The following is a 27,456-nucleotide window of genomic DNA, read 5'->3' as shown; positions in this document are numbered from 1 at the left end:
CATTTTGACCATGTACTTGGAAGGGTTGATTGTGAGAAAAAGATCAAGCATGTTGGCTGTATGGTTAGGATTGTCCAGTATTCTGGTAGGTAAATGAGCAATCTGTGCAAGGTCATTAGTAATTGCAAAAGCCTCAGCATCTCAACCAGCTGTGGTGGTGTGACTAGAAAATGAAAGCCAGCTGGAGTTGTGAACATTAAAATCACCAAGGAAAATTACCTCGCTGTTAGGAAAGTTGGACTGAAGAAATTCAAGGTGAAAAGAGTAAGTCAAAGAGTTCCAAGTGATTAGTGGAAATGGGAGAAGATCAAAAACAGAAGATTCCAAATTACTAGGTCTCTGACAGGGAATATTGAAACAGACATATGCACAAGCACCACCTTTGAGGTGAAAAGACTCATACAGCAAATAATTTGGGCAACTGAGATGAGCAGTGGTCGAATCAACTGATAACTGAGATTCTGTCAGAAAAAGTACATGGGGTTTGGCAGACTAAGTGGAAATGGGTATCATTGAGATTAGGACTGAGACTACATAATATTTGTGAAATGAACTAGAAAGTGAACATGTGACAGTCGTTTCCAATAAAATAAAAAATTATATAAAGAATAGTCACAGATTACTGAAAGAGTTAAGAGTGGCAAAAGAAAATGGTGTGTATTATGCATGTGTGAAATTTCAGTGGAATTCCGTGGTTGGATGAAAAAGGAAGAAACTTAAATATTCATAGACTCCCCAGAAGATGAAGTAGGCCTCCAAAAAAAAAGAAAAGTAGACTGTGAAAACAATGATATGGATTAATACTTATACGAGTGTTTTCTACAAGAATGAAATGGAGTACCAATAAATGTAATAATTTTGAAAGAATAGGCAGTGATTTCAATTCTGCAAGCTACTTCGTTCAATTTCATTTAAAACTCCTGAATGGTGGCAACTTTGGAGATGGAAGGTTCATTGTGGGATATTCCAGGTTAGTCTTGCGGGCAAATCTGCAACTAGTTACACTGCAGCAGATTCATTCCTCAAATTTCTGCTTAATTTGATTTAAAATGGCGAGTTCACTGATGGGCAGTTTTACAACTATAATGAAACAGCATTATACTATTCTCCCCAACAAATCACTGGATGTAAAAAAGGTAATTTTTCAGTAATCTGTGACATTGGCACCCAACAAAGCAGGCAAGAAAACAGAGAGAGACCCTGTCAATGTGCACAAACAACACTAGCAACCACAAGCTAAAGCATCATTAGAATTTGAAACACTTGAGGACAATGTGAGATATTTTTGCTTCATGGTTTTAAACAGAATTTCTACCATCAGTGAGGTGCCACTTTCTTTCCAAAAATAATGAAAAAAAAAAAAAAAAAGCTCTGTTATTGTGAGATCACTGTCCAACCAATCCTTCAGATGATGTCCTGAAACTGAAAGATGGCAAGATCAGAGTTGCATTTCTGCACTGATCCAGTCCACGGTATAAAGGTATTATTTAAGCCTTCAATGCCTGCTATCATGGTGAGCTACTTGCTGGTGTTGCAACTCTGAAATTCAAGTTTTAGAATTTCTGAAAATTGTAGAACTTGAAATTTGAGAATTTGAACTGAACTATACTACAATACAACATTGGATTAACAGGGGAGAAAGTTAACTCAATGGCATTTGTAAACTGCTGGAAGAAACGTATTGAGAAAAAAAAAAAAAAAAACACAAGATTACCGATCACAACTTTCAGTAAGCAGCAGTTTCAGAACAAAAAGCAAAGGCAGTCATTTAAATAAGGAAGGAATCACAGCCTCTGCAAACAGTGAGAAGACAAGTGACAAAGAAGGTCAGTGACATAGGAAGCAACTCAGAAGATAACAGATGATTCCTATAAAGAAGAAACACAAGAAATTAGCAAGGTACTTGACAGCATTAATTAAATAATACCATGGTTAGAACTTCAGGCTGATAATTAACATCTTCATTTATTGCATCTGACCACCATTAAGAATTACATACAAAAAAAAAAAATGCTGTAATTAGTTCTAGCTAACCAAATTATATTACTATTTCAGAAAGGATGTTTTATGTCCATAACAGCATTTTGAATTAGTAGAATGATTCTATCTTTGCTCTAAATTTACTTCAGTTTTGAAATAACCTTTTTGGCATTTCTCCTGCTGTGGAAATACTTAATCATCATGTTTTCAAGCTCTACACTGTTAGTGACCTATTAGTCTTTGATAAAGAGAATCTCTGAAATGGTTGTCTAGTTAACAGCAATCACTACACATAAATAACAATGCCTCGAGGAGAAGTGCTGTTTACTTGAAGTGCAAGACCAAAACAAGTCAAGGTAATTTGCTTCAAATATAATAGTCTGCTCTTGATTAAGTACGAGTATGTTTTATAACTCTCATAAGTCAGAAGCCTTTGCAATAAATTTGCTCATATTTTATAAATTTTAACTTAATATTTCAATAAAAACAAAATATATTATTGATATCAGATACTCACATGGAAAGTAGGATAACAAAACCCAATGAAGGGCATCCTTGAGTTCCATCTTTTTAATGTAAGCTTCTTCTGTTTGTCGGTTCTCAATAAAATACTGCCAAACTGCATGGGATAGCTAAACAGAGAAAAAAAATTATGGATCATTGTATCTCAAAAACTAGGTCAGTCTGCATAACATTTAAAGCAGCTAACAAAATTAAACTTCAGATTTCCAAGTGGATGGGCATCAAATATAATCAGCTCCTTAGTTCCCCACGATCTGTTTTATATTAGTATTAACAGTGACAAATGATGTAAGAAGCAAGCTTATGCAAAACATCACCCAAAAAAAAAGATAAAAAAATCCTACCTACCTTACCTCTCCATCCCTTCTAATAATCTGTCTAGTTCTTCCTTAAATTATTTAAACTAACTGCTTCCAAAAAAACCAGATGTATAGGTGAAGTAGGAACAATAGAAGTCTGTTCCAAAAATCAATCAATCACTGGCTCAAATGTGTTGTCTGAGAAAGAGTAATGATGCCATCAGCACTTAAGTCAGGTTTCTCACAGGTGCCTAGTTTCTGAGAGCTGAAATTTGCAGAACTGAAGTTTTTCATAAAATGGGATAATCACCTCCTTTTCACTAATAGCAAACTTTCTGTATACACTATGAACTGTCTTAGCAGTTTGTCTGCACTGGTCCGACAACTTCATGTTGGACTGTACAATTAGCCTTACCTCTCTTTTTCTTGACTGTGGTACCACCCAACTGGTGTGCAGTACTCAGTATTTATCAATGTGAATTGCCAGTCCATCTATCCAATTTTTGTAGGTCTTGTTGCAGTAATATATCCTGATTTGTTTCATTAATAACTGCAAACAGATAAATTTGATATGCCTTCATCAATATCATTAATAAATATTGAAAACAGTAAGGGGAGCCAGCAATGAACCGTAAGGGACTCCACCAATAATATTAGTACAGGAAGAGCAATGCCTATTCATAACCAACCTCTGTGTTCTGCCACTCAACTATTCATTTATGTATAGTAGTCCAGGTAGAACACTGTCAAAAGCTTTAATGAAATATGTCAAAATTATTTTTTGTAACCAGTTCCTTTGTTATTGCATCACGTTAGACAAATAGACTGTCAGACAAGGTCTATTCTTAAAAATTCCATGCCATAATTTTCATATAATTGTATTCCTGTCAAGATGATTCTGCAATATTTCTTTACTCACTCCATTATTTTCTCTACAAGAGAAGTCAACCTTACAAATCTGTAGTTTCTCACTCCACCCATTATTGCTTAACAGAAGAGCTTTTAGCTTCAATTTTTTTCCCCTCCACTTTATTCTCAATTATCACAAAATCATTTAGGTCCCAGTTATAACTTCTGGTACACTTCTAGTATTACAATTCCTAAAATTTTTTTTCTATATGAATGTAGATGATGCAAAATATTTATTTAATTTGTCAGTAACTAGAACAAGATCATAAATAGTTATGGCATTCATATCTTGTGGGCTAATGTAGTTCATCCATTCCCTTCTAATGATAACATAAGCAATTAATCCTCAATCTGCCTCAGCTTGCCTAAGCCCTTAGTGACTTGACTACAGACTAGTTTGTATACATCTTAGGTTTCTGTCTCATTGATAATTTATAATCATCCCACACATTTTTTTTCTCTGCCACTAGCCTTATGAATTCATCTGACATCCAGTTAGGTCTAAACTTTGAACAATATCTCTTAGTTGGTATAAAAAGCTTAGTAGCCTTCTATGATTGCTTCCTTCAATGCTTTCTACTTAGAATTTGTAGTTGGTAGCTTGAAACAATGACAATAAAATAAAATTGTAAAAAGACCATTGTAGTCAACTTTACAGAAGCAAAATCCTTCCCTTTACCATTGATAGTTATATTTTTAAGCCAACAGCATCAGTATATTATGATCACTGCCACCTAATAGTTCCTTTATCTGCAAATATAGGATTAATGCATAAAGAGTCACTGCTAATAATCAGATTCATGATCTGATATCTTTGTTGCCTATCTAACAATGCTGCTCTAGAAAACAGTCACAGTATATCCAGAAAGGCTCTGCTGAGTGAGTGGACCAACCCCTAACCAGTCAATATCTGGAAATTTAAAGTTTCCCCATTATAAGGTAGGCCTCTGTAGCCAAGTGGTCAGGAGTGGGAGTGCAGTAGCACATGTGCTTTGAGTAAACAAGGGTTCAAGTTCCTGCCTGCTAAATACGGTTGATCTGCCAGCCTGCACTGGACCAAGGTGGCAGATTATGATCCATTTCCCTCAATGTGAATCGTTGAGGAAGCTTCCATCCTGTAGTGGATTGATAATGGCTGCAGTTTTTTTTTTATAAGACATTCTGATTTTCTGACCAAATCAATTTATTTATATAGTTGTTTGGCCTATAACAACATTCTTCTTTTTTTTGTTTTCCCTATGCTTATATCACACCAAATTGAGTCAATATTACACTGGCAAACCATGTGAACAACATGCATAGTCTTAAATTTTACATGCTTTTTAACTCCTCTTGTCATACTAGTTTTGTAAAAAATACAACTACAGTAAATCTATGGTTACCTCAAATATACTAGACTAATGATACATCATAACAAAAGCATAATTTAGAACATTCGATTTTTAGCCTTCAGTATTTCCTAAAATATTGGATGAATTAATATTTTTATAGTCATTACTTATTAATGTCATATTAATAAGTAATATGACTAGTCATATTACTTATGACTATTCTCTTAATCAAATTACTTGTTTGTTTGTTTTTTTTAGGAGCATTAGCAACTAAGGCCATATTGCTCCAGCGATATATGGTGGTCATTCCGCATCCTCCATATTTGGTGGTCACGGGCTCGAACCCCGATCTAATCAAGAAGCGTGTGCTACGCACTGCCGCTCCTGCCTACGGAGTCGCCAACAAATTACTTATTAATACAAGTAATTTGACTATGTGAAGTTGCCACCACATTTTTCAGTTCCCTCAAAGTAGAGTGTTTTGGGTAATGAATGAATGAACGAAGTTATGGTTACTGAAGATTTTTTATTAGTGAAAAGTGGGAAATATTCTGTGTAACAGGGATAGGTGAAGTACAACTGGCATATGTTTGTCTGATGCAAAACTGCAAGACATCACTAACCCAGTTTAGGCTGAAAAAACCCAGAATAACTCACAGGGAACCCTACTACCTCCATTTGAGACTGGAATCACAAATTTACAATGGACCACTTTGAGATATATAGGGTGATTCACTACCAGTGCGACAAACTTGCAGGAGGTGTAGGGGGCACAAAGACGAATCGGAATCACATAGCATTGCAGGGTCCGAAATGCCTTCATCATGCGGGAGGTCGCATGAACAAAGAAGCAAAGAAAAAGAAAAGAAAAGAAACAGCAACTCATTAGTGTAACAGAAATCATTTTAATAACAAGTTTTACATTGGCAAAAAGCCATGCTACAGAAGGTGTTCGAAAGTTTGACCAGAAGCAGTCACACAGGCTTCACAGTGCCGCCGCATGAAATCCCTAACATTCTGGAAGATTGCTGGCATGTCTCGAATCTCCCCGGCAGCTACAGAGATGTGAGCGATGAGGTCTTCAACTGAATCATGCCTGGACTTCCCCAGCAGAAGAAGTCCAGGCATGATAGGTCCGGCGATCTAGCAGGCCAATGAACCGGACCACCACGACCTATCCAATGCTGTCCAAATGTAACATTTAGGTGTTGGCGGACATCACTGGTGTAATGTGGGGGAGTCCCATCATGCTGGAACCACATTGAGCGGCACAACGACTGAGGAACATGTGCTTCTTCAATAAGTTCGGGCAGGACTTGCTATAGAAAGATCAAGTATGCCCTACCGTCCAGACGAGGGGGCAAACGGTACAGTCCAATGAGGTGGTCTCCAACAATGCCGGCCCAAACATTGACAGAGAAACGGCATTGAGTTACACGTGTTCGCGTACCGTGGGGGTTCTCCAAAGCCCACAAATGGGTGTTATGTTGATTGAAGGTTCCCTCTCTTGTGCAACTTGCCTCATCCGTGAACAATATGGATGCAGCAAATGTGCTGTCTGCCGCACTCTGTTGAAGAAACCAAGTAGCAAAAGTCCTCCGGAGTGGATAATCTGCAGGCTCCAATGATTGGACGCGTTGCAGATGGTATGAACTCATTTGGTTAGCATTAGCATTAGTAGAGGCATATGATGCAAGAAAGCAAGCTTATTCAGCATCAGCCAAAAAAAAAAAAAAAACACACACACCACTCCCATTTCACCCCTCCGTTCGTTCGAAATACCTGTCCAGTTGAGCTTTAAATTTGTTTAGGCTATCAACTTCAACAACAAGTGATGGAAGTCGGTTCCACCAACCAACCACCCGCTGGCCAAAGGCAAATTTCCGCACATCTATCCGACATCCGTCCTTCCTCAATTTGAATTTATGCCCTCGGAGCTGATTATTCTGAGCAAGATGAAGAATCCCATTGGCATTGAGCATGCTCAAACCATTCAAAGCCTTATACACCTCTATCAGATCACCTCTCCGGTGCCTAGTCTCCAGACTCTGTAATTTGCAAAACTTAAGCCTTTCTTCGTAAGAGCAACCCTTTGTTCCATTCACTAATCTTGCTGCCCTTCTCTGTACCCGTTCCAGCAGCTCCACATCCTTCCTGAAATGAGGCCTCCAGATTTGTATACAGTACTCAAGATGTGGCCTAACCATTGCCTTATACAAGGGAATAATCACCTCCTTATCCCTGCTAGAAAAATTCCTCTTTATCATTGACAAGACACCATGAGCTACTCTTGCAGCTCGTCTGCACTGCTCAGAGAACTTCATATCTGCCTGCACAATTATCCCCAGGTCCTTTTCATTCTCCACCACTGTCAGTGTAGTACCGCAGAGTTGATACGTTGCTCTGGGGTTACTGTTTCCCATATGTAGTACTTTACATTTGTCAATGTTAAACTTCATTTGCCACCTCTCAGTCCATCTGTTCAACCTTTCCAGATCCTGTTGCAGCAGCATAGCATCAGTAGTGTCCTTAACAACCCTGCCAACCTTTGTATCATCTGCAAACTTGGACATTAAACTTGATATCCCATCATCAATATCATTCATAAACACCGAAAACAACAACGGACCCAACACTGAACCCTGAGGAACTCCACTAATAACATTAGTCCACGTTGAGCAGTGTCCATTGATTACCACTCTCTGTCTTCTGCCACTCAACCATCCCCTTATCCATAGCAGCAATTTGCCTCCAATGCCACACTGCTCCAATTTGTGCAGCAGTCTTCCATGTGCAACAGTATCAAAAGCCTTTCTAAGATCCAAATATATAATATCAAAGTTATTCCCTGCATCCAGTTCTTTTGTGACTACATCATAGTATCCAATCAAATTGGTCAGGCAAGACCTGCCCTTAACAAAACCATGCTGCGTCTGAGCTATAACTGAATTCTTGTCTAGATGATCCTGCAGTGCTTCTATAACCAGTGCCTCCATTAATTTACCTGGAACAGAAGTTAAACTAACAGGTCTATAATTACTTGTGTCAGCCTTTGATCCTCCTTTGTGAATTGGGGTTACATTTGCACATCTCCAGTCTATGGGTACCTCCCCTGAGTCCAAAGAAGCTCTCATAATTATGGCTAGGGGCTTGCTTACTTCCTTTGCTGCCTCCTTTAATATAACTGGATAGATCCCATCCACCCCAGGTGCCTTTTTTATGTTTATCCTCAACAATCTCTCCTCCACTTTCCTCTCAGTTATTACAAAATCATCCAGCTCACTGCCAATGTTTACTTTACCTACATCATTCTCCTTCCTGAATAACTCCTCATGCGTGAATGTAGATGCAAAATACTCGTTTAAATTGTTAGCCACCTGAGCAGGATCCTCAACTGTTGAACCATCAATATCCAGTGGACCAATCTGATTCATCCCTTTCCTTCTTGAGTTTAAATATGTAAAGAACTCTTTTCTGTTTTTCTTTGCATCCTTTGCCAAGGATTTTTCATAGTCTGCCTTTGCCTGCCTAATCTCCTTTGTGACTTGGTTACAGACCAACTTATATCTATCATAGGCTTCCATGTCACCCATTAATTTGTATGTATCCCATGCATTTTTCTTCTCTGCCACATGTCTCATTAGTTCATCTGACAACCATTTAGGCCTAAACCTTGAACAATATTTCTTAGTTGGTATGTAAAGCCTGGTAGCCTCCAAGATTAGTTCCTTGAATGCCTCCCATTTTAAGTTTGCTGTTGGTAACATCATCAGTTGGTCCCACTGTATAGAATTTAAATACTGTCTCAGACCATCATAGTCGCCTTTACGAAAACAAAAACCCTTCCCTTTACCTCTGATGGTAGTTACCTCCTTGAGTAAATCCCACTTCAACACACTGTGATCACTGCCACCTAGTGGTTCATTTACCTGCAGATTCTTAATGCATGAAGAATCACTACTGATAATCAGATCAAGAGTATTGCTCCCTCTTGTTGCCTCACGAACATGCCGATGTAGAAAACAATCATCCAATAAATCCACAAAAGCCTTGCTAGTGTGCGAGTGACCAACCCACAAATTCCAGTCAATATCTGGGAAATTAAAATCCCCCATTATAAGACTCTCTGATTTACTGGCCCACTCTATTTCCTTGTACAATATCTTATTATACTCATCAGAGTCATTAGGCCTATAGCACACTCCTACTCTCAATTTTGATTTCTCTATGCTTATGTCACACCAAACTGACTCGACACTGCCCTGTCCATCGATGTCAACTGGCTTCACTTCCTTGGACTTTATGTGTTTCTTAATTAATAGCATAACCCCTCCTCCCCTCCTGTCCTGTCTATCCTTTCTATACACATTGTATTCCCCAAATTCCAGTTCCGCATTACTTATATCTGTGTGACACCACGTCTCTGATATCCCAACAATATCTGCCTTTGATGTTTTGAGCAATACCTCAAATTCATCAAATTTATTTACCAAACTCCTAGCATTGGTGTACACGCAGGTATACATGCACCTGTTTCTATACTTAGCTACCCTAACACAACCCATGTGTTTACTTGTACCGCAATGACTCCCAGCAGTCTCTGAAATATCCTGCATCTTGTTTTTCAGGCTTCTGCTCATTTCAATAGAAGCAGTGCAAGAATCACTTCCACCTCTGCCAGTGGCTACTGTTAATCTATTAGTCCTTGTATCCCCCCCAACTAGCAGTTTTCCGACCCACCTAACACTGCCTCGACAGCATCAGCAAAAATTCTTTCACCCTTTCTATTTAAGTGTATCCCATCCCTGTAGAAGCAATCCCTCCTGTTAACAAGTACAGTCCAGGCTGAAAAAAATTCTACCCCTTGAGCCTTGCACAATCCCTCCAGGGCCGAATTGATTGACAAGGCTCTCATCATATACTCCCTCCTATCGTGTCTGGGCAGAATTGCAGACACTTTCAAATTCAACCCTAATTCACGGCTTTTTTTCAACAGTGACCTGTACTTGCTAAGTAATTCCGCCAGTCTCCTACTCTTTTGTTGACAGTATCCTCCATACAGTGGACTGGGAAATACCCAATCGTTGGCCTATCACTCAAGTACTCATACTTGGATTGCCTTCTGCAAGACATAGGACATTCTCCTCATTGTCTGGCGTCCTCGTCGTTCGCGCTTGATTCATGGTACCTCTTATAAAACAACCAGTCTCACGTAACCTTCTGTGCACACGTGCGAAAATCGTATGAGGAGGAGCACACCCGTGCGGGAAACGTTCCTGATACAAGCGCAGAGCAGCATGTCCATTACAGTCCGCAGCTCCATACGCAAGGTGAATGTCGGCCAGTTCAATGTTTGAATACTCGTCCATCCTACTGCCTCGGGAACCGGTTCGCAAATGCTGACTGTTCATGCGACCTCCTGTTCAACGTCCTCTACCGCATGACGAAGGCATTTCGGACCCTGCAATGCTATGCGATTCCAATTCGTCTTTGTGCCTCCTACACCTCCTGCAAGTTTGTCACACTGGTAGTGAATCACCCTGTACATTATCGTGTTTTGTAACAAAAATTATTCCAGGTGTAAGTTTGAAAGGGAAAAACTTTTAAAAAAGATGCTAAAACTTTTCATAAACTGTTTTATTACCTTAAATGTTGAATGCATGTTGAATACAAAAATTGTGGTTCAATTAATTGTAATAAATGTAAAAACTGTAGTGCATATATTAGCATTTTAGTGCATATGACCAGTTTTTCAGTGCAAATTTTTATCTGCAGATTCTTAATGCATGAAGAATCACTACTGATAATCAGATCAAGAGTATTACTCCCTCTAGTTGCCTCCCGAACATGCTGCTGTAGAAAACAATCATCCAATAAATCCACAAAAGCCTTGCTAGTGTGTGTGTGTGTGTGTGTGTGTGTGTGTGTGTGTGTGTGTGTGTGTGTGTGTGGCTCCAACCCACAAATTCCAGTCAATCTCTGGGAAATAAAATTTCCCCATTATAAGACACTCTGATTTACTGGTCCACTATTTTGCTGCACAATTGCTCATTATACTCATCAGATTCATTTGGTCTATAACACACACCTACTCTCATTTTTCCTTTCCCAGTGCTTATGTCAGACCAAACTGACTCAACACTGCACTGCACTGTCCACCCATGTCAACTGGCTGCACTTCTTTAGATTTTGTGTTTCTTAACTAGCAGCATAACCCCTCCTCCCTTCCTATCCTTTCTGTACACAATGTACTCCCCAAATTCCAATTCTGCATTCTTTATATCTGTGTGACACCACGTCTCTGATATCCCAACAATATCTGCTTTTTATGTTTTTACCAACACTTAAATTTCATCAAATTTATTTACTACACTTTTAGCATTGGTGTACATGCAAGTATACATACACCTGTTCTTATTCTTAGCTACCCTAACACAGCCCATGTATTTACTTGTTCCACAATGACTCCCAGCTGTCTCTGAAATCACCCACGGCACCTTGTTTTCCAGCCTGCTGCTCATTCAAATAGAAGCAATGCAAGAATCATCACTTTCACCTCTGCCAGTAGCTACTGTTAATCTATTAGTCCATGTATCCCCAAAGCTAACCGTTTTCCGACCCAACTAACACTGCCTAAATAGCATCAGCAAATATTCTTGCACCCTTTCTATTTATTTGTATCCCATCCTGTAGAAACACTCTCTCCTGTTAACAAGCGCAGACCTGTTGAGATTTTTGATGCAGCCACTATTGTTACTGGTTTCAGCTGCTGTGAATCTATATATTCTTTTCTGAGTTCTTCAGCTAGATTAAATATAAAATCTCTTCCCACTCATAATGTTCCCTGTCTCTTCTTTATAGATAATCCAAGCATTGATTACTGCAAGATTTAATATATTATAAAATATTTGAATGAGCCATCTACATGAACCTGCTTTTGTTGAATATTTTTTAGCAATTTGGTCAAAAACATCAACCCCATATTTTGTTTTGTTGTAATATAATACTGTGTCAGGATTCTTCTTTGTACCATTACTTGTTGCAACGCTTGTATGACATGTACTCAACAATGACATTTTTATTTGCTTTGGCCTGATATTCAGAGTGCAATCATCAAGTTTGAAAACCGAAGTGGAATATAATTCTGCCTTCTTTGTTATATGGCTGTTGGAACTCCTATACGAGCATGATTCACAGTTCCCACTATAGTAGTATTTTTTCGACTTTTATTTCTTTGCCAATTCATAACTGGTAAAGTTATAAGTGATTATATTTATACCTTGATTCAAAAATGGTTCCATTAGTTTTAGGACAAAATATTCAGAAAGTGGTTGACTAGCTGGATGCATAGTGCGTTTTCCTAAATAAGAAAAGCCATTCAGTAGATATTTTGAAGTTGTGTCAGTTGCCAATCAATTTGTCTAGTTCTTTGGCCACATACTGGACAAATCGGCATCTAGCTTTAGCTGAAAATAGTTGCTCATCTATTATATTTGCTCCAGGTATATAGCAAGCTCTACAGTTGGAAATAAATTTGCACCACATTTCTGAAGCTAAAGCAAATTTCTCATTTCCTAGACACGCCCTTCCTTGAAGAAGGAATGTCAAATCTTATGAACCACTTAATTTTTATCAAATTTATTACATGACATTGTATCATAAAAAAATTTTTTTTTTAAATAATAAAAAAAAATCAAAGCCCCCAATACAGTTGACCACAAACTATCCAGTTATAAATTTCTAGCACCATATGCTCTGTAAGATAACAACATCTAGTTCTTGAATGGATGCAGACCAATCATTATTCTTCAGTTGTCTTCACACTTCAATTTCATTACAGTTCTGTATATATTTTATCATTAAAGTGTCTAAAAATAAACAAAACGCACTTACCACAGAATCCATATACACATTTCGTCTTGCATAAAGAGTTATGCCCAGAGTTGTCGTGAATTCCATTCCTTTGCAGTGCACGTCCAGCTGAAGGACCACCAGATTTTATAACTTCCCATATATGCCCAGATTTTGAATTATGTTTGCTGCCCTCTAACAGATACATAGTTTTTCCAATTATGATGCCATGTATTATCATTTACAGTATCGCTTGATGTATAAGGATCAGAAGTATTATTTTCACTACAATTGAATTCCTTGCCCCTTCATTAGGAATCCATTTTTCACTTTCTTCTACTCTAATTTCAACTCCACTCTAGACTCATTTTCAGATAGCTTTTCTAATTTCTCTAGACATTTTTGAATGTGCTCCTGAGAAAATCATTAAAATCATTTTAGTAACACAACTGAACTAGCACCGTAAAAATCGTTGAAATACCTTTCCACATATAAAGTTTCACCCAGACTAAACTAAAATGGCACAGTGGAGCAACATGTGGTAGTGACTCCTACACATTCAGACGTGAAGTGGCATGCGCAGGTGTGCATACATATGCATCTGGACATGTAGTTGCACAAACCATAGGGCGATTTGAATCACAAATGTTTGTCATAAGGTAAATAAATACAAAAAGTTGATACACTGTACAAAATTAGCTAATTTTATCAAAATTTTACACACAGTCAAATTGACTGCTTTGACAGTTTCAGGTATAATTTTAGGTATATTTCTTTTAAAATTTAAAATAAAAATGTGTGTATAATTATTTGCAATTGTACATGCTATAAGTTAATAGAAAGTTAAAAAATGCCAAAAACAACTCAACACTTCAGTAATTAAAAGGCTGCAACAATTTAAAATAGTCAAATGGTCAAATTGACCATCATGGCAGCTCCGATGTTAAGAAGCAATCTTGTTTGACCAGTATAATTGGATATTATGATATAATTACAGCCACCTACACAAAATGCACTTATAATGCAGTCAGAGTATGAATTTGTTAACAGGTGAGCTTGCCTAACCAATCTGATTGGACACTACATGCAGTATCAAAGGAACTGGATGCAAAAAATAATTTTGATATCATATACAGTAGACTCTCGGTTTAAAAAACAAATCCCGGATAATCGATTTCCCGGTTAATCCAAAAATACAGAAGTCCCCGACATACGTTCCAGGACTTCTTACTTCGTCGAGTTTTACGTAACTTGGGAATGACTAGTAACATACTGCTACTATATTATTATTGACAAATCTGAATTCCACGCAATACTTGTTAATGTTTTACCATTTTCATACATCCTTATTAGTTTAATTTTCTGATCCAAATCGATCGCTTTCCTTTTGTTGGTAGATTTACTAGTAGCACTGTCACTTATTCTCTTAGTCAGCACCATGATAACAGTCAAAATGAAATTCACAAGGTTTAGGCGAAAACACTATTATCACCCCACAAGAGCTCACATTTTGCTAAAGCACATTTCTGGAGGTCACTACCATAAAACAATAAAAACAATTTTCACTTTCCGTGTTACTGGACTTTTCTGTTCGTGCATCTAATTATAAACGGGTAGTAAACTCGATCTTATTGTATTTGTGATAATACCGATAGCTGGAATTCTGTGTGTTTTTACGTTATTATGGTGAAATCTTCAGTCACATAAAAAAAAACCATAAATAAATTGTTAGAATCTTCTCTTCTTTCCTATTTTTTTGCTTGTTACTCAGTGTCTCACTTGTGCAATTTTTGCAGGCAGTGATCATTGTTATTGATTGCTTATTTTTTTTTGTTTGTTTGTTTTAAATTTTACAATCCTAAAAAAAAAAAAAAAAAAAAAAAATTACATAAATCCAGTAAATCCGTAGTTGCGTAAGACGGGGACTTACAGTATCGAAAAAGGTTCAGCAACCTACATAAAAAAATACGGCAATAGATAAACTTATCACGCACTACTGGCGTGTCCAATACAATGCTTCCCTTTATTTTTTGCAATGTTGATTTTAAGTCTATAGCTTTACTATATTTTTTACAATGTTGCGTATGGTTTGGTCACCAACATTATAGCGGTTCATTAGAGATTTAATGGATGCACCGTTTTCAAACTTTTGAATAATTTCAAATTTTTGTTTAACTGAAAGCGCAACTCTTTTGCGTTTACCCATAATTTTCCCAATTTCTAAACAAAAAAAAAAAAAAAAAAATTCACATCCCTGACATAAATAACAAAACAAAATTGTCTTTTTGCGGTGCAACGTAATAACAATCGTCACAACCAACTCGCACTAAAACAAACTAAACATTTGTTCTCTTTTTTTCTTTTTTTGAGTGGCTGGTGTGAAGACAGTGGGGTTGCAAGATAACAGGTACACTAATATCCCAATGATACTTATAATGCCGCATGTCGCTTATTTATGACTTGCAAAACATCTGTTTATACCTATTCCATTTGTTATTTGAATTTTATGATTTCTGGTTGTTTTTTTTGTTTTTTTTTTTTTTTTTTTTTTATATTTGGAATCTTGAAGTGTCCCAGTTAATCCGATCTAGGTAAATCGAGAGTCTGCTGTACTTGGATTTCGGGAAATATTTTGATAACGTTATGCATAAGACTGCTGTACAAATTGTAGCAGTGTAGCATTAAGGACAAATTACTGCTACAGATAAAGGGATGGTTGACTGGCAGAAGACAGTGTGGTTAACAATGGATACTGCTCTTTGTTAACTAATGTCATATGTGGAGTCCAAGGTTCGGTGCTAGGTCCATTGCTGTTTTCAGTATTTATTTAAGAAGGTATAGCAGACTTAATGTCTAAGCTTGCAAATATTACAAAAGTTGGTTTGGTATTTATTAATGACAGTAATCAAGGTTGGTACATGCAACAAGATCTATAAAAATTAGGCAGATGGGCTGAGAAATGACAATTGAAGTTTAACATTGACAAATGGAATGTACTTCATATGAGTAGCAGTAATTCCAGATTAATGTACTAACTGTGCAGTAGTGGAGAATGAAAAAAAAAAAAGATCTGGGAATAATTGTGTAGTCAGATATGAAGTTCTCTGAGCAGTGCAGACAGGCTGCCAGGACAGCTCATGAGGTTTTGTTAATGATATACAAGAATTTTGCCAGCAAGGATAAGGAGGTAATTGTCCCACTATATAAGTCAATGGTTGGACCACATCTTCAGTATTGCATACAGGTTAGAAGTCTCATATTTGGAAGGATGTAGATCTTTTGATATGCAGACAAAAGCAACGAGATTAGTGAGGGGAGAAAAGGGTGCTCTTACCTGGAAAGAGCTTCAGTTCTGCAAACTGCAGCATCTGGTGACTAAGCACCTATGAGGAGATCTAATTGAGGTGTTTAAGGTTTTGAATGGATCCAGTAAGCTCAAGGCTCATGGAATCATTCCTCTTGCTCAGACTACATATTAGAGGGGATCATAAATTGAAATTGAGGATGGTTCCAGAACATACACCATATACTTCAAATAGAGTAAAAAAAGAAATAAAATATATGCAGAAATGTCTTCAGCCAGGAGGTAATTGAAAGAGGAACAAAGTCCTATGTGGTGTTGTAGTGGTGGGTAGTTTGAATTTGGCCCTGGAAAGATTGTGCAAGGCTCAAGGGGTAGAATTTTTTTCAGACTGGTCTGTACTTGTTAACAGGAGAGACTGCTTCTACAGGGATGGGATACACTTAAAAAGAAAGGGTGCAAGAATGTTTGCTGATGCTATCAAGGCAGTGTTAGGTGGGTCGGAAAACTGCTAGATTGGGGGGATACAAGGACTAATAGATTAACAGTAGCAGCTGGGAGAGGTGAAAGTGATTCTTGCACTGCTTCTATTGGAATGAGCAGCAGCCTGGAAAATAAGATGCAGGATATTTCAGAGACTGCTGGGAATCATTGGGGTACAAGTAAACACATGGGTTGTGTTAGGGTAGCTAAGAAAACGAGCAGGTGCATGTATACTTGCGTGTACACCAATGCTAGGAGTTTGGTAAATAAATTTGAGGTATTGCTCAAAGTATCAAAGGCGGATATTGTTGGGATATCAAAGACATGGTGTCACACAGATATAAGTAATGCAGAACTGGAATTTGGGGAGTACAACGTCTACAGAAAGGATAGACAGGATAGGAAGGGAGGAGGGGTTATGCTATTAGATAAGAAACACATAAAATTCAAGGAAGTGAAGCCAGTCGACATCGCTGGACAGTGCAGTGTCGAGTCAGTTTTGTGTGACATAAGCATTGGGAAATCAAAATTGAGAGTAGGAGTGTGCTATAGGCTTAATGACTCTGAAGAGTATAATAAGAAACTGTACAGGGAAATAGAGTGGGCCAGTAAATCAGAGAGTCTTATAATGGGGAATTTTAATTTCCCAGATACTGACTGGAATTTGTGAGTTGGTCACTCACACACTAGCAAGGCTTTTGTGGATTTATTATATGATTGTTTTCTAAATCAGCATGTTCAGGAGGCAACTAGAGGGAGCAATACTCTTGATTTGATTATCAGTAGTGATTCTTCATGCATTAAGAATCTGCAGATACAGGAACCACTAGGTGGCAGTGATCACAGTGTGCTGAAGTGGGATTTACTCAAGGAGATAACTACCATCAGGGGTAAAGGGAAGGGTTATTGCTTTCGTAAAGGCTATGATGGTCTGAGACAGTATTTAAATTCTACACAGTGGGACCAACTGATGAAGTTACCAACAGCAAACTCAAAATGGGAAGCATTCAAAGAACTTATCTTGGAAGCTACTAGGCTTTACATACCAACTAAGAAATATTGTTCAAGGTTCAGGCCAAATGGATATCAGATGAACTAATGAGACATATGGCAGAAAAGAAAAATGCATGGGATACATATAAATTAACACGTGACACAGAAGCCTATGATAGATATAAGTTGATCTGCGACCAATTTACAAAAGAGGTTAGGCGGGCAAAGGCAGATTACAAGAAATCTTTGGCAAGGGATGCAAAGAAAAACAGCAAGTTCTTTACTTAAGAAACTCTAGAAGGAAGGGGATGAATCAGATTGGTCTACTTGATATCGATGGTTCATGTTCATGATTCTGCTCAGGTAGCTAACAAACTAAATCAATATTTTGCATCTACATTCACACATGAGGAGTTATTCAGGAAGGGGAATGCCATAGATGAAGTAAACACCGACAGTGAGCTAGATGATCTTGTAATAATTGAGAGTAAAATGGAGGAGAAATTGTTGAAGATAAATACAAGAAAGGCACCTGGGGTGGATGGGATCTATCCAGTTATCTATCCAGTTAAAGGAGGCAGCAAAGGAAGTAAGCAATCCGTTAGCCATAATTATGAGAGCTTCCTTGGACTCAGGGGAGGTACCCACAGACTGGAGATGTGCAAATGCAACCCCAATTCACAAAGGAGGATCAAAGGCTGACAAGTAATTATAGACCTGCTAGTTTAACTTCTGTTCCAGGAAAATTAATGGAGGCACTGGTTAAAGAAGCACTGCAGGATCATCTTGACAAGAATTCAGTTATAGCTCAGACACAGCATGGATTTGTTAAGGGAAGGTCTTGCCTGACCAATTTGATTGGATACTATGATGTAGTCACAAAAGAATTGGATGCAGGGAATAACTTTGATATTATATATTTGGATCTTAGAAAGGCTTTTGATACTGTTGCACATGGAAGACTGCTGCACAAATTGGAGGTGTGGCATTGGAGTAAAATTGTTGCTATGGATAAAGGGATGGTTGAGTGGCAGAAGACAGAGTGGTAATCAATGGACACTGCTCATCGTGGACTAATGTTATTAGTGGAGTCCCTCAGGGTTCAGTGTTGGGTCCATTGTTGTTTTCTGTATTTATAAATAATATTGATGATGGTATATCAAGCTTAATGTCCAAGTTTGCAGACCATACAAAGGTTGGCAGGGTTGTTAAGGACACTACTGACGCTATGCTGCTGCAACAGGATCTGGAAAAGTTGAGCAGATTGGCTGAGAAGTGGCAAATGAAGTTTAACATTGACAAATGTAAAGTACTACATATGGGAAACGGCAACCCCAGAGCAACGTATCAACTCTGTGGTACTACACTGACAGTGGTAGAGAATGAAAAGGACCTGGGGGTAATTGTGCAGGCGGATATGAAGTTCTCTGAGCAGTGCAGATGGGCTGCAAGAGTAGCTCATGGTGTCTTATCAATGATATACAGGAATTTTTCTACCAGGGATAGGGTGGTGATTATTCCCTTGTATAAGGCAATGGTCAGGCCGCACCTTGAGTACTGTATACAGGCCTGGAGGCCTCATTTCAAGAAGGATGTAGAGCTGCTGGAACGAGTACAGAGAAGGGCAACAAGGTTAGTGAACGGAACGAGGGATTGCTCTTACGAAGAAAGGCTTAAGTTTTGCAAATTAGTGTCTGGAGACTAGGCACCGGCGAGGTGATCTGAGTGCTACAAAGCCTTGAATGGCTTGAGCATGCTCAATGCTGATGGGATACTGCCTCTTGCTCAGAATAATCTCCTGAGAGGGCATAAATTCAAATTGAGGAAAGACAGATGTAGGATAGATGTGCGGAAATTTGCCTTTAGGCAGCGGGTAGTTGGTTGGTGGAATAGACTTCAATCCCTTGTTGTGGAAGTTGATAGCCTAAATAAATTTAAGGTTCAGCTGGACAGGTATTTCGAACGAACGGAGGGATGAAGTGGAAGTTTTTTTTTTTTTTTTTTTTTTTGGCTGATGCTGCATAAGCTTGCTTTCTTGCATCATATGCCTCTACTAATGCTAATACCTTCAGGGAAGAACTAGACAAACTGTTAGAAGTGGACAGATAATATGGGAAGTGTTGGCTTTTTTGCTGATGCCGTATAAGCTTGCTTTCTTGCATAATTTTTCACAACTAATACTAATATCATGAAAAATAATTTTTGTAAATCACCCTCTGAGCACATATACTGAATATTCAAAAATCTTGCAATATCCAAGTTTTGTGGTGTATCAAAACATTAATTAAAACATTTATTAATTACCCATTATTTGAATTCCAATCAAAAACAAAAGTAAATTAAATTTTATCTTCCACTCTGCAGAAAATAAATAAATCTTTATTGAATGTACCACAGTTGATAAATAACAAAGTAAATGGTACATTATATCCCAATAAATAAATATTCAAAAAGGAAGGAAGTCAGGGGCTAAAAGAAACACTAGGCATTATGTAGAATACCAATTTATTCAAGGTTCTACTTGGGTACTTACTTTTTGCCATTCATCACCACTGAGCAGATGAGGAGATACAGGTGGTCGACTAATAGGATAATCAGGATCAAATCCTTTAATATGGCTGCTGAAACTGTATCCATAATATTTAGCTTTCCTAAATGTATATGGTCGGTGTGAAGATGGACGATAAGAACAACCAGAACTGGGTTCTCGTTTCCTAAAAATAAATGATGCATTTTAACAGTGGATAAATTTATTTTAATAACAAATCCTAAGAAAAATTTAGCATAACAAATTGGAAAGAACTTAAGAGATAGAATTACTTATCATGAAAGACTATAAAACAACTTAAATAAAGGTGTCAATATCTGTATAATAACTTATGTTATGAATCCAGTTCTGTGAAACAAAGCTCATCTACACTAGAAAACGTAGTTAACAAGTCGGAAGGAAGATTAAGTGTAAAAAAGTTTTTATTCGGGATAAAATAAGCTGATAAGAAAAAATCTCTAACAGGTACGACACTTGATTTTCTGGCATGCTTTATGTGCTGCTGATCGATTTGAGAATTGTTATGCAGGAATTACTAATAAGTAGCTGCTCTCTGAGCTGCAATTCTTTCCAAGCTTTTGAGGCCACAGAAGCAGCATATTGTAACATAGTGGATCTCCTGGTGCTGAGTGTGCTGTTCTCCCAGTTTATTCTCATGTCATGCCAGTAAGGGAGGGAGCAGTACTGATAGAGAGGATGTAGAGCTAAACCAGGAAAAAAGCTGGCATGGCCCAAGTGTTATATTTGCGAAAAAAAAAAAAAAAAAATGTCAGGAAATGTGGGGAGGGGGTATCCTAATCTCTTTCCAGTTAATATTGATTTAGTTGGTTTGTGTCACCTACACTGCTTTAAAGGCAGTAGCGTAGCTACCCTTTTTCGGGCCTGGAGGCAAAGAACATGTTCGGGCCCCTACTTAATTAATGAAAATTGCAAAAACAGGAGACAGCCAAAGTCCGGAATTCATTTTAAACATTTATGCCAAACAACAAGCACAAAGAATGAGCTAACAGTTTCTGAAAGAGTAGGATGGTTAGATGTCAAGTGGAGAAAATGTGCATGCCACTGCTGAAGTACTGAACATTCATAAGTGACAACTAACAAAAAGTCCAGAGATGACTCAAGAATTATCAGACAGACAGAGAGACAGAGAGAGAGAGAATGCTGAGTGACACAAACCAACATGCCTTAAGGTGGCTGATTACCTCGTCTAACCATCAGAACATACAGAATCCAAGTTGGAGCTGGAAGTGGCTACAGGCAAACCTGTGAGTGTTTCCACAAGGAATGGAAATCTGCTGCCTGCATGCCTAACACATAACAAAAACAAAAGTGCTGATTGGCATGGTGCAAGACACAGTGGGCCTAAATTGTGAATCAATGGAAATTGGTCCTGTAGAGTGATGGATAACGCTACACACTCTTCCAGCCTGATGGGCATCTTTGTGTAAGGAGAATGCTTGAAGAGCACTTACTGAGTGTTTGTTTTCCCAACTATGAAGGTAAATGGACAAACTGTCACAGTATGGAAGTATTTCTCATAGTATGGACTAGGTCCACTAATACAGCATATTGAACCACAAATGCTGTATCCCACTGACGGTCTATACAGTTCTGTATGTGCTAGTTCTGTGTGATTGTGAGAGTTTTATGGCAACTATCTTGTAATTTACAACATGACAATGCTCCTTGTCACAAATAGGTTTGTGACTTGAAAACATCTTTGGAATGAATGGAAACACAAAATTAGGGCAATACCAAGTTGGTCCCTCTCTATTAGTTGAATTAATTATTTGATGAACTTAAAGGATGAATGAGCACAAACAACTAGCTTTCTACCAGAAAACAGTAGAAAGCCTTCTATGATACAGTAAAGTAGTCTTCATGGTTAAAGGTGGGTTAACATTTTATTAGTTTCTTTGAATAAATACATTTTATACATAAGTATCCCATAATTTTTAGTAGTATAGTGTATACACATACACAGTCTGCCCAAAAAGTTCTAAGAGTAATTTAATTAAAAAAAAGACACTCATAAAATGTTATGAGTGTCTTCTCGAAGACACTCATAACATTTTATGAGTGTCTTCTCAAAGTAGCTCCCAAAAAAAAGCATCAGCCATGAAAACAAATTTCTTCTGTTGCTATGGCATGTGGAAGGACTACTGGTCTTAGGAGCTAATCTCTACTTCTGAACCACTAGCAACCCATTACTTCATTGAGAATTAGGTTGCAATATGTACCCAGACTCATTTGTGAAGAGAACTTGGTTCTATTAGTAATTATTTCAAACAGCATATTCTTGAACACAGTGTTCATGCATGACACACAGTGACATAAATCTACAGAATACAAATCATTGGTCTATGGGTAACACAGATTCTCAATAAATAAAAATATTGTACAATTTGAGTTGATATACACCTTGTGCTTAGAATTACAGCAATTGACTAAACTTGTTAAAAAAAAAAAAAAAAAAAAAAAAAACACACACTACCATTTTTTCAATGAAAAGAGATGAACCAGTACAATTTTTAGGTGCTAATTCTAATCAATTTTTTGCATAAAATTAAAAAGTATAGGTGGTTAAAAAAAAAAAAGAAGAAAAAAAAAGTAAACTGCAACCATTATCAACCCACTGCAGGATGGAAGCCTCCTCAACAATTCATGCTGAAGGAAATGGACCATAATCTGCCATACTGGTCCAGTGCAGTTTGGCAGATCAACTGTATTTAGCAGTCAGGGGCTTGAGCACCAGTCTACTCAGAGTGTGTGCTACAGCACTCCCGCTCCTGACCACTCGGCGACAGTTGGTTGGTTGGGTTTTATTGGCGCATTAGCAACTAAGGTTATAATGCGCCAACTCGGCTACGGAGGCCGTCTGGTTCACATTTTTAAATATATGGGATATTTCTAAATTACACTGACAAAATTATAGGGGTAGTTCCATACACCAAAACAAATAAAAAGAAGTCATGTTTATATAAGCAAACATGTGTCCATTTCTAAATGGTTGCAGAGCTATGGGTGTTTGAATTTTAACAAATAGCTATGAAGTTTTGAAAGTAAAAATAGTTTATTTGTAGCACGTATGTGTCCATTTATTCTTATTTTGTTTTATATTATTTTATTACTTTTAATTCTTTTTACCATTCAAAACCCCATAGCCATATTTTAAAATTCAAACAGCCCAAGCTCTGTGACCATTCAGAATCAAACATGTTTATATGAATTTTATTTTTCTTTCCTTTTTTTTTTTTATGAAAACCCCAAATGCAAAAAGGTATCAAAACCTATAGTACTTAGTACCGTGCATGGGTTGAAGGAGAAGTATGGGGAGAGGGGGATGCCGGAAACTTTGCTCTAGAGACTAAACATGGGTTTCACCACTTCAAGCCTCCAATAAGCAAAATGCTTTTTGTGTATGAAAAATTACCTTTATTATTCCATCAGCTTAGTTTAAAATATTGAGCAGACAATTTTTGGTACAGATTATTAAAAACAAATGGTAATATAAAAGATATTTATTTTAAAATGCAACCCACAATTGTTAGTTTCTGTACGTTGTTTGTGTTACATTTTTTATTGGTTGTTGGTAGAGGGAGCTGACTGAGTTTAATCAGTGAGACGAGACAACTTTAAGCAAATGAGCTGTTAGAAACGTGGAAAACTGATGTGTGTTGGTGCATTGCACCAGAAAAAAAAAATTCAAATTTTTGATTAGAATGATTGCTCTGACTCTTGAACAAATAATTTTCATAGTGAAGCATTATTTTGGTAGGAAATCATGTCATGCAAAAAGCTTTCTATCAAGCATTTCCAGGAGTGTCAGACAAAACCACAATTTATCACCTTGTTACAAAGGTTTTTTTTTTTTTTTTTTTTAATGTAAACCCCAAACATGAGAGGTATTAAACCAAAAGTACTTAGCAACGTGTGAGTTTAAAGTTGAGAAAATGAAAGAAGATAACTTGTAAACATTAGCATGAGTAGTGGCATGTGATGCAAGTTTATAAAGCATCAGACAAAATAAAAACATACAAATTTCAGTTATCCATTCCCTCCAATAGTTTGTCTATTCTTCCTTGATTTTATTTAAGCTATTAACTCCCACAACAACAGATGGAAGTTTGTTCCAACAAACAACCACTCGCTGGCCAAAGGCAAGCTTCCGTACATCTATTCTGCAACTGTCTTTCTCAATTTGAATTTATGCCTCCTCAATTCCCATCAGCAATGAGCTTACTCAATCCATTCAAAGCCTTAAAACCAATCAGATCAGCACACAGATGTCTATTTTCCACATTATGCAATTTGCAGAACTGTTGTTGTTATTTTGTTTTTAGGAGCATTAGCAACTAAGGCCATATTGCTCCGGGGATATGCGTGGTCATTCCCCGACCTTTCTGCATCCTCTGTATTTGGTGGTCACAGGCTTGAACCCCAGTCTCATCAAGAAGTGTGTGCTACGCACTGCCGCTCCTACCCACCTGGCTACGGAGGCACCAATTTGCAGAACTGAAGCCTTTCGTGGTAACAGCACCCGACTGTTCCCCTTACCAATCTCGCTGCCCTTCTCTGCACTCATTCCAGCAGCTCTACATCCTGCCTAAAATGAAGCCTCCAGTACCGTATGCAGTACTCAAGATGTGGCCTGACCATTACCTTATACAATGGTATAATGATCCCCTTATCCCTGCTGGCAAAATTCCTAAATATCATTGACAAAACCCCATGAACTGTCCTGAGAGCCTGTCTGCACTGCTCAGAGAACTTCATATCTGCTGCACAATTGCCCACAGTCTTTTTCAGTACCCTGAGTGTAGTACCACATAGTTAGTACATTACTCTGGGATCCATATACTGTTATCCATATGCAGTACTTGGCATTTCTCAGCCCATCTGCATAACTTTGAGATCCTGTTGCACTAGCCTACTGTCATTACTCCACCAGTCAACCATTGTGTCATGTACAAACTTGGACATTAAGCCTGTTATGCCTTCATCAATATCATTGATAAATACAGAAAACAACAATGGCCCAAACACTGAACAATGGGGAGAAAGACTCCACTAATAACATTAGTCCACAAAGAGCAATGTCCATTGATTACCACTCTGTCTTCTCCCACTCAATCATCCCTTTATCCATAGCAGCAACTAGCCCTTAATGCCAGACTGCTCCAATTGGTACAGCATTATTTTATGTGCAAAATTATCTAAGGCTTTCCTGAAATCAAAGAATATATCAAAATTATTTTTTGCATCTAGTTTTTTGTGACCACACACACCATAGTATCCAATCAAATTGGTCAGACAAGTTTTCCCCTAACAAACCCATGATGTGTCTGAAATAATCCCATCCACCCCAGATGCCTTTGTTATATTTAACTTCAACAACTTTTCTTCCACTTTCCTCTCACTTATTACAAAATCATTTAGCTACTTGTTAGAGTTCAATAAACTTCTGGCCTTCATTTCCCTACAGAATTCCTCATGTGTGAATTTAGGATTGATGATCCTTAACAGGATCATCAACAATTGAACCATAAATATCAAGTGGATGAATTTGATTCATCCCCTTCCTTCTAGCATTTACATAAGCAAAGAAATATTTGCTGTTTTTCTTTGTATCTTTCTTTTCCAAAGATTTCTCATAATCTGCCTTTACTTGCCTAAACTCCTTCGTGACTTGATTACAGGCCAGCTTATATCAACCATAGACTTCTGTGTCGTCCAACAATTTATGCATCCCGTGCATTTTTATTCTCTGCCACGAGTCTCATTAGTTCATCCGACATCCATTTAGGCCTAAACGTTGAACAGTATTTCTTATTTGGTATGAAAAGCCCAGTAGGTAGCTTCCATGATTAATTTCTTTAATGCTTCCCACTTACAATTTGCTGATGGTAATATCGTATAGAATTTAAAAACTGTCCCGAGTAGAGGCCCCTCTCGTTATCCTTGATGGTAGTTACATCTTTAAGTAAATCAATATGCTGTGATAGGTTTTTATCTGCAGATTCTTAATGCATGAATAAACATTGCCAATAATCAGATCAACAGTATTACTCACTCTGGTTGCCTCTCTAACATGCTGCTGTAGAAAACAATCATCCAATAAATCCACAAAAGTCTAGCTAATGTGTAAGTGACCAACCCACAAGTTCCTGTCAATATCTGGAAGGTTAAAATCCTCCATTATAAAACAATCTGATTTACTGGACCACTATTTCTCTGTACAGTTTTTCGTTGTATTCACCAGACTCATTAGGCCTGTAATACACTACTACTCTCATTTTTGCCTTCCAAGTGCTTAAGATTGCACTGGCCATCCATGTCACCTGGATTCACTGTCTTAGATTTTTGTGTGTTTCTTAACTAAGGGCACAACCCCTACCCCTCCTATCCTATCTGTCCTTTCTGTATACATTGTACTCCCAATATTCAAATTCGCCTTCCCTTATATCTGAGTCGCACCACATCTGTGATATCCCAACACTTCAAACTCATCAAATTTATTAGACATGAATTTCTGTAGATTGCAATTTTCAGGAATTATATTTAAAGGGAGGTTGTTCCAGAAAACAGAAGTTGAAAAAAAAAAATCAGGAATAGGAAAAGTTGGTTCTATGAGTTTGAAGATGGAAAGTAAATGGATGATGAATCATTATGGCTCATGTTCAGAATGGTTTGTAAGAGAGAGAGAGAGAGAGAGGGAGAAGGGTAATTATAGAAGCCAATTTGGAAGAACAGTGTCCAATGAAATATCTATAGAAAAGGCATGCAGCAGAAACAGAACATCTATGAGAACAGAGAGACTGTAAGAGATGGGCCATTAATTAACCCAACTGCTCTTTTTTAAATGGAGTCTAGAAGCCTGAGATAGGTTATGGGGCACCACCACAGACGCGGAAACAATACCATATGGTAGTGTGGATTTGAGATTTGTACAGAGCGAGTAGCTATTTGTAAGAAAATTAATGAAAGTAAAGAAGAAAAGTTTTTTTAGAAGCTGAGTAAGCAATATTTGTGATGTGATTATGCCACGAGATTAGAAGCCAAGATGATTCCTAATAGAGTCATGTGAGCTTGTCAAAAAAAAAAAAAAAAAAAGAAAAAAAAAAAAGGTGTCTTTAAAGATAAGCATAGGAGCAAAAGAATTCTTTTTGAGAGATAAGTTTTAGAAGTGTTAAAATTAACTAAGTTATCTTTGCCCAATTAGAGAATTACCTGGAAATC

At 37.6% G+C, this 27,456-nt stretch overlaps 1 protein-coding gene across 1 annotated transcript in view; it reads right to left on the bottom strand.

The window, feature by feature from the left end:
* The window catches only part of LOC150089378 (poly(A) RNA polymerase gld-2 homolog A-like), a 191,111-nt gene that overhangs the window by 123,980 nt on the left and 39,675 nt on the right, over nucleotides 1–27,456 (bottom strand). The window contains exons 3-4 of the mRNA XM_090368554.1: nucleotides 20,203–20,383; nucleotides 2,498–2,612 (exon numbers count right to left, since the gene is read on the bottom strand). Of these exons, the coding sequence (XP_090224680.1) occupies nucleotides 2,498–2,612; nucleotides 20,203–20,383 (296 nt within the window). The remainder of the gene's footprint in view (nucleotides 1–2,497; nucleotides 2,613–20,202; nucleotides 20,384–27,456) is intronic.

Source organism: Mastigoproctus giganteus, chromosome 2 (genome assembly GCF_048544385.1).
Source record: "Mastigoproctus giganteus isolate SK-2022 chromosome 2, ASM4854438v1, whole genome shotgun sequence".
NCBI lineage: Eukaryota > Metazoa > Arthropoda > Arachnida > Uropygi > Thelyphonidae > Mastigoproctus > Mastigoproctus giganteus.
The sequence above is the reverse complement of the archived record's forward strand: the minus strand, read 5'-3'. Positions and strand labels throughout refer to the sequence as shown.